We start from the raw sequence: 8,485 nt of genomic DNA on the forward strand, positions 1-8,485 counted from the left end.
AATATTTGGGCTTCCAGAAGTGTGTGGGTGCATGCTAGAAGACGAGCTATCAGGGAGGAAAGAGGAGACTGATTCTTCGTAGAGTCCGTGGAGTGGCCCTTTCCAGCTTCAGGGTTTCCTGGGTGCTTATCAGTAACAGTGGTGATGGTGATGAAGCCTGCCTCTGGTTAGAGCTTCAACTCTCTCCTCTCCTTGTCAGAAGGTCCAGAGTAATAGGTCGGGCCCAGAGAGGGAGGCGGCCCCAAGAGGGAGAGACTTGCCCCGCCTGGAGCCAGGCAGTACCAGAGCGGGGCTGTGCGCTGCGGTGCCCAATTCTTCCCAGAATCTGTGACGCTCTCTCAGGTCTGGCAGCCCCGACCCAGAAGCACGCCCTGAACCCCAGAGCACTTGGCGGTGATCAGGGTTGCTGTTGCATTACAGATCTTTCCGTCTAGGGTTACAAAGAAGTGCCGTGTCCTCCTGGGAAGCCAGTGACCTTCTGAATCCGTCAGTTTCCTGAATCATTGGTGAATCTTCCTGCAAAGAGACCCAGGGCTGGAGTGAGGGGCAGGGTCGTGGTGCTGGCTGAGGTCCTTGAGCTCAGCTGCATTTCTCCCTTACCGCGAGGGCGGTAACACGATTAGCCAAGTCATGATTTAAGTGGGGCCTCCAGCACCCAGAGGTAATGCAAACCTCCAGAGAGGTAGACCTTGCCCTGAGATAACCCAGAGCAGAGCCCACAGGGCACATGGCTGGCCCCACCCCCGCTTGGGAGAAAGGACACCAGTACCTGAGTGCAGAGCTGATGCTTGGCCGGTGCACACCCACACACACACACACACACACACACACCCCCGACTGGCGGCCGGTATCTCGATGTACTTTCATGCTGTTTGGCAACGAGCCACTCCCCAAGGCTTCTGAGTGTCCCTGCCTATCCAGGTTCCAGCTGCCTCGGATCTCCCCTTGATCTAGTCCCTAGTCCCCAGAAGGGCTGCAGCCTGGTGGCTAAATATTTTTCATATCAAGCCTGCCTGCCCTTGTTTGTCAAACCTCCAGGGGCAATATGTCATAGAAGGACTAGACTCAGGAGCCCTGGTCCTGTCCCACCTGCCACACTTTCTCAGTGACCTTTCTCAGTGGAGGCTTGTCACTGCTGGCACCTGGGAGCCACAGGCTCCTCTGTCCACTCCAGCAGCATGCAATCCCCACCACATGGGAGTGGGCGTAGAGATACCTCAGCTCCCCCCGACACCACAAGTGGAACCACCTCTGAAGTGTGTCCCACGCTGTCTCCTAGAGGATCCCTCCCACAGGGGAACCGAGCCCCAGGTGACCACAGGAGGAACCTGCTCAAGGGCACACCTTGTCGGGGCTTCTTTCCCACTCCCCTACCAGGGCTTCCGGGATCACTACCACTGAACTACCTACATCCCCACCCCTGTCTCTGGAGAAATCCACCCTAAGGCAGAGTTCTCGCCCCAGGCCTTCTCTAACCAGCAGTGACTTTAGGAAGTCACTTTACCCCTCTGGGCCTCTGTTGATTCATTTGTGAAGTCAAAAATCAGTCTCTGCTCTGAATTTGTCACTGGATCGTGGTGAGGATCACAAGAAAGAAAATGGCTAAAAACCTTTTTACAAAGGGGAAAGTACAAAACAAATGTCAGAGAAGAGTCGCATTCTCTGCGGGCAGGGCAATGAGTGACCTTCGTGTCCTGTTTTGCTCCCCACAGCCATTGACTTTCTAGAGAAGATCCTGACCTTTAACCCCATGGATCGCCTAACAGCAGAGATGGGGCTGCAGCATCCCTACATGAGCCCATACTCGTGCCCCGAGGACGAGCCCACCTCACAGCACCCCTTCCGCATCGAAGATGAGATCGACGACATCCTGCTGATGGCCGCCAACCAGAGCCAGCTCTCCAACTGGGACAGGTGCAGTTCCAGAGGCCTCCAGCCCTGAAGTCTAGAATCCACGCTCTTATACTCCCATTTCGGTTTGGCCCCCATGATGCGCCATGACCTTTCCCTCTGTCTCCCAAGCTCTAGAGCCCACGGGTGCTTTCTCCAACTTAGCCTCCTGCCCTTCTCTCCTGTCCCCAGGTGTTCCCAGTAGATGAGCATGTGTGGGTCTGGGACCTTCCTTGGTGCAATACAACCTCCACCCCTTCCCCCCCCCCCCCCCCGGGTATACTGGACACAGGGCTCCATACAGTGTTCTGCAAGCATTTAAGGAGCACCCATCACTGGAGCTCACTTCTAGCGGAATGGGAATCTGCCCTAGCAAAGTAGGCTGCACCAGTGCACGGCAGGGCAACCATGGAAAACTTACTACTACACAACACTTTCGCGTGGCTCACATTATTTGCACCTCCTGACAATGCCATGAAGGGACGTGCCATTATTATTAGTGCCCACTGACATATGATGAAGTGACAGCCCAGAGAGGTTAGAGATGAACGTCTTGCCACACAGCTAATAGCTACCTCGTGTGGGGCCTCCTTGGTCTGCCTCTGGGTCAACACTGCTGAGCCATCACAGGACTCCTTCCTGCCAAATTGGGCTCGCCCTCAGAATCCTCCCCAACATCGTGTGCCTGGAAGTCACCACCAGTGAGTGATTCAGAGGAGGGTAGAACACACACATTTTTAACAATCTCTGTGCAGGCATGTTATGGTTTGTTAGGTCCCTTCCTGTTCTGACGTGGGCTCAGGCAGCTAAACATTGGGGCATCACCATCTGGTAATCCTGGGAGGGAGAGCCGAGAGCTGCTCAGTTTAGAAATAGAAGTCGAGGGCTTGCTTAGTAGCTAGGACTCCGAGGGGCCCTAAGTGGGAGCCCCGCTGCTGTGGGAATGTGACAGCTAGTTACATAAGTGACAGATGAGCTAGTTTTCCTTTTCTGTCATTTGACAGATGATCGGTTTCAGGTTAAGGAGGCACCGAGGGAGGGCCAGGGCAATGTTGCTATTTTGGGACAGGTTTGTTGGTTTGTTGTCGTGGATTGTTGTTATCAAGAGTTGCCAGCAAATAGAGATTAATGAAGACTCTTCCGACCGCTACCCCCCATGCTAGTCCCGCCCTTGACTGTGGTCCCTCAGCCCCTCCCCCTCCACTCCACAGCCTGTGAGGGCCCAGAGGGGCGCATCCCATGCTTCTCATGGCTGTGCTGCAGGGTTTCTCTGGCCACTGCCCACCAACTCGGACCATTTCTAGACCTGACACACTTCTGCTCCTAACTTGCCCCTAACACCCGCCTGACGGAGAGGCGCCAATCAATGGCAGACTCCTTCCTGCAGGCCCTCCTGCTTTGTGCAGATGGCTTAACCTTTAAACACCAGCGTCCTCATCTGTAAGGCAGGGTGATAATACCAACTCCACAGAGTCGCCGTGAAGGCTTCAGAGAACCAAGGTTTGGCCCCTGGTGTGTAGCAGCCAAGGATAAGGGTCTTCACAAGCTCTTCCTCCTAGAGATCTCTGCAATTTCCAGGCCCCTTGTGCGAGGAGGCAGTGTTGTGTTCACCTCTGGGAGCGACTCCTGCCCTAATGGCGTTGCTGGGAGGGCGGGCGGGCCGTACCGGAGCCTTCCTGTGCCTCACAAACCACATCGTGTGGACTGCTGCCATGCGTCTGCCCCTTCGCGGCCAAATCTGCCCATCCTCAGTGCGTTGGGTTTGAGCACTGGGCATCCTGTACCGTGAGCAGCTGGCCGCTGCCTCCTCTGCGCTCTCTCCCTCCACATTGTTCTGCATGGAGTACCTGGCAGGGGAAGGAGAGGGCCCGGCCTGCACACTGCCCTTCTTTTGCTCTCGGCCAGCTGACTTTGCTCGCTCTCCGTGGCTGCAGGGCAGTTGACAGAAGGCAGTATTCCAAGACCTTTGACCTCTCCTGAGGGTGTCTATGAGCTTTCCACAGATCCCATCTGCACTGCACGGATGCAGGGTGCTGTGGGGCATCCAACCAGATCCACTGGGGCTAGAGTTCTTAGTCCTGGCTGTACCTCAGAATCGCCTGGGGACATGTTAAAACCATGCTGATGCCCCCCCCCCCCCCCGCTAGACTTACTGAGTCGGAAATGGGGGTGTGGGGTGATTCTAATCTGAGCCGGGGCTGAGAAGCACTCATGAGGGCCCTGCTACTCAAAGTGTGGTCCCTGGACCAGCAGCATCAGCATCACCTGGGAGCTTATTAGAACCACAGACTCTCAGGCCCCGCCTCAGAGCTACTGAATCAAGAGCTGCAATTTAATAAGGTCCCCAGGTGATCTGTGTGCACCTGTGTGCATCTGTCAGCATGTGAGGAGCACCGCACAGGTGGATGCACTTGCAAATAGATTCCATGAGGACGGGGAATTTCTTGTTTTGTTCACTGCTGTGTCTGGCAGTGCCAGTGCCTGGCAGGTGGTAAGGTGCTCCAGAAATACCTGTAGGGTATTGAATGTATACGGAAGAATACAAGGGTTAAGCCAAACAATCAGCCCCTCCACCTGAACCCTGGAGGCTCACCATTACCTTGTCCCATCACTTTCCTACCTCGGGAGGTGGGGGTCACAAGACTCGAGGGACAGGGAAGGAATGGAAAGGCCGCCTGTGGGTGGCAGACCGGGATGAGGGGGCTGGCTCCCTCCAGGAAGCCAACTCACCCGAGGTTGGACAATCACCATTCTGTCCGTCTGAACCTTTGCAGGTACCCTGTGAGCCTGTCATCGGACCTGGAGTGGAGGCCGGACAGGTGTCAGGACGCCAGCGAGGTACAGCGCGACCCGCGCGCGGGCTCCGCGCCGCTGGCTGAGGACGTGCAGGTGGATCCGCGCAAGGACTCGCAGAGCAGCTCCGAGCGCTTTCTGGAGCGCTCGCACTCGTCCATGGAGCGCGCCTTCGAGGCCGACTGCGGCCGCTCCTGCGACTACAAAGTGGGCTCGCCGTCCTACCTGGATAAGCTGCTGTGGCGCGACAACAAGCCGCACCACTACTCAGAGCCCAAGCTCATTCTGGACCTGTCGCACTGGAAGCAGGCGGCCGGGGCGCCCCCCAGTGCCGCGGTGGCCGCAGACGCCGGGCCACGCGAAGACGAGCCGGCCAGCCTCTTCCTGGAGATCGCGCAGTGGGTCAAGAGCACGCAGGTGGGCCCCGAGCGCGCCAGCCCACCCCCCGACAGCCCCGAGCGCCGCCTGTCTGCCTCTCCACCGGGCCACCCCGCACCCATCGACGGGGGCGGGAGCCCCCAGTTCGACCTGGACGTGTTCATCTCCCGCGCCCTGAAGCTCTGCACCAACCCGGAGGACCTGCCAGACAATAAACTGGGTGACCTCAATGGTGGGTGCATCTCTGAGCACCCTGGCGATCTTGTGCAGACAGAGGCCTTCTCCAAAGAAAGGTGGTGAGGGGGAAAGGAGCTCCAGGCCCCCTAGAGGAGGCCCCCCCGGGAAGCCGGGCTTGGCAGGAAGGGGTGCCTCCCTGGCACCTCCACTGCCCCTTCCAACCCTCTCTGCTGCCTTGGGGTTAGCAGAACACAGGAAGGATCCGAGGAGGGAGAAGAATGTCCATTTCTTAAACTGCCTTAATAACCAGCCTTTAACCTCTGGGAGCAGGTTTGAACAGGAGCCTAGTTTGGGGGTTGATCACTTTCCCAGCAAAGAGGGGGCCCTTCGTTTTATAAGTGGCGGTGTGTGGGGAAGAAAGGTGTCTTAAAGGGCAGTCGACAAGCCCTACCACCTGGCTGGGTTCCGAGGAATGTTGCTGCCGAGGAGTGTTGAAATGATCTGGCCTAACAGATGAAGGACAGTGAGGCCCAGAGACACCCAGTGATGTGGTTATGATTAGGGCCTAGTCTGTGTCAGGGCAAGCCTCGAAGCCCAGTCTTCAAGCCTTGAAGCCTAGGCCACTGTCTTCCTCGGCTGGGGTTCCCTCTGGCTTTCCAATCAGAAAACTTAGTCCAAGATGTTTCTTCCCTGCCCATTACCATCTGACCTATTCGAACGTTCATTCAGAGCAATGTTTCTTATATTCCAAAATTGGAAACTGAGCCAGTTTTACCCTAGTCACCAACCATATATTTTCTGGTTCCTCGAGGACTTAAATATTCCCATCTGCCACGCCCCTGTATTTGCCTCACCCCTGTGTGATCTAAAAACCTTGTTTCAGATCAGACCAGTTTGGGGTCTGTAGGTACGAGAACTCATCTTCCATGCCTGTGCTCACACCTCCTCCAGAACTCCCTATGCACTTTCCTGACACACGCACGGATGCAAGGTCACAGCCCCAGTTCCCAGAGGCTGTCATTCACAGGTGAGTTTGAAGACGAAAGTTCCACGAATCCCTCCAGCCACATACCCACCCACATACCCCGAACCCACCGGCAGACATATACAGAACTCCTCTCCCAGCCTACCCTGGAAACTCATGTTCTTGGCATGAATTGCTCATTTGGAGGAAACAAGGCAATGAGGTGCCTGCCATCGAGCGAATGTGTTAGGAGAGAAGATTTCACATGGGACCTATCATGTTTCATTAATACTGCCTTTGATTTTGATCATCCATTTAGCCTTGGCAAAGAGCAGGCCCTAAAGAAATGCAGGGAAAGCAAGTGGCCTTGGGGACAAGGAATCCAGAAAGGACGTGAAAGGCAACGTGCCAACAGCGGAGGTCCTCGGGAGTCGGGCACCAGCATAGAGACCCCGAGACACAGGAAGGGCTTCAAAGCAACCAGGCCACTCCTAGCGTAGGCCAGGATGCGTCTGGACGATGCCCACCCGGAGGTGTACTCCCACGCGGGGCCTGGGGTGATGGTGTGCAGGCACAGCGAGCCCTCTGAGGAAGCCTAGTCCATTCCCTGGAATGCTCTGCCATTCCCACCACTGGTATTCTGCCTCCCCTCCAGGAACCCGCCCCCCAAAGTTACCCACAGGAAGTCTAGCCAGTCTGGAAGACTCCCCCGCATTGGCCTTGGTCTGTGCTCACCCTCACCTCAACAGCACCTTAAATCTATCAGCTAACTAGGAGTTGTACATTGAAACCTGCAACACGTTAGAAGCTTATATTTAAAAACAGAATTAATCACACTGACCAATTTTTAAATGGAAAAAATGTAAATACAAAGTGTTTGGGTTTCTTTCTTTCTGTTTTTTGTTTTTTTTTTTTTTTTGAAAGAAAAGGAAATATACACCACTTCTCATGTGCCATTTGTCCTCAGAGAGTGGCTTTACTTTTTTTGGTAAAGGAACAAGCTGCTGACCTTGACCAGGAGTTCATAATAATTGTTATTATAGAGGAATTGTTATAACTACTCGTTTTAAAAATATCTATTAAACTTGATCAGGACGGGCCAAATAAAGTTTTATTGGAACACAGATTCCTTTATTCATTTATGTATTCTCTCATTCATTTATATATCATCTCATCCTGTCTTGGACAGTGGGTTGATTCACTGGAGCCCGGGTGGCTTCTTCCTGCATCCCCGAGGCCAAGGTTTTGAGGGGTTGCAGTCAGAGCGGAGGGGAGCAGAGAATCTATACAGATTGGTAGTCAAGGAAGTGATTCCAGAATCACCTGGCTCAGGCCTGGTGTCCATACTGTAGATTTCAAACCATATCTCAGAGTCAACTGCAATCCCCTGACCAAGGCTAAGCCTTTTGTCCAGTCACAAAGGTGCCAACATCATGAGATTTGGGGGAGTCAACACCCAAAAATACCTGCCCAAGCCACATTTCATAGATGCCTGAGAGTCCCCCAACTGAATTTCACCCCTTTATCATACCTGTGTCAGACATTAGCCCTGACCTCATTTGTTATTCAACAACTATAAAATAGACAATAGAGAGGTTTTTTTTTTTTTTAATGTTTATTTATTTTTGACAGAGAGAGAGAGGAGACAGAGCACGAATGGGAGAGGGGCAAAAGAGAGCTGGAGACACAGAATCCGAAGCAGGCTCCTGGCTCTGAGCTGTCAGCACAGAGCCCAATGTGGGGCTCGAACCCATGAACCATGAAATCATGACCTGAGCCAAGTCAGATGCTCAACCGACTGAGCCACCACAGCACCCTGACAACAGGGAGCATTTTTAGAATTTGTTTATTTCTGTTGATTTTTGACTTCCCTGAAAGGCCCTTGCATCAAAAGAACTTTCTATTGTTGAACTGCATTTGAGTCAAGAGGAGCAACCCTATTGAGGCTGTCGTGGGATTCTCTCCAAAACGTCAGTGGACACTAACCATCTCCTTGCAGGGTGGATGGGAGTGAAGAGAGCACACGGGGCCCGGCCAGAGTCCTGGTTGAAATTGTATATGAGCCTTGAGTCCCAATTTGAGGTGCTGGTAGAATGTGGGAAGTAGGGTTTGAGAAGCCCCAACAGTAAACAGCACCAAAGGAAAGAAAAACTAAGAGGAAAACAGACAACTGCAGTTTATCCTTGAACAACCCGGGTTTCAGCTGCACAGGTCTGCTTATATATGGATTTTTTACAGTGCAGGACTATATATCTATTGTCTCTTTCTTATGATTTTCTTTTT

The 8,485-nt window shown here is 53.7% G+C and overlaps 1 protein-coding gene across 2 annotated transcripts in view; it reads left to right on the top strand.

The window, feature by feature from the left end:
• Nucleotides 1-5,361, top strand: part of MAPK4 (mitogen-activated protein kinase 4) — a 50,625-nt gene extending 45,264 nt beyond the window's left edge. The window contains exons 4-5 of one of the 2 annotated variants that reach the window (XM_047828086.1): nucleotides 1,713-1,935; nucleotides 4,665-5,361. In XM_047828086.1, the coding sequence (XP_047684042.1) occupies nucleotides 1,713-1,935; nucleotides 4,665-5,361 (920 nt within the window). The remainder of the gene's footprint in view (nucleotides 1-1,712; nucleotides 1,936-4,664) is intronic. The other variant, XM_047828087.1, reaches the window with a different exon arrangement.
• The last annotated feature ends 3,124 nt before the right edge of the window (nucleotides 5,362-8,485 follow it).

Source organism: Prionailurus viverrinus, chromosome D3 (genome assembly GCF_022837055.1).
Source record: "Prionailurus viverrinus isolate Anna chromosome D3, UM_Priviv_1.0, whole genome shotgun sequence".
NCBI lineage: Eukaryota > Metazoa > Chordata > Mammalia > Carnivora > Felidae > Prionailurus > Prionailurus viverrinus.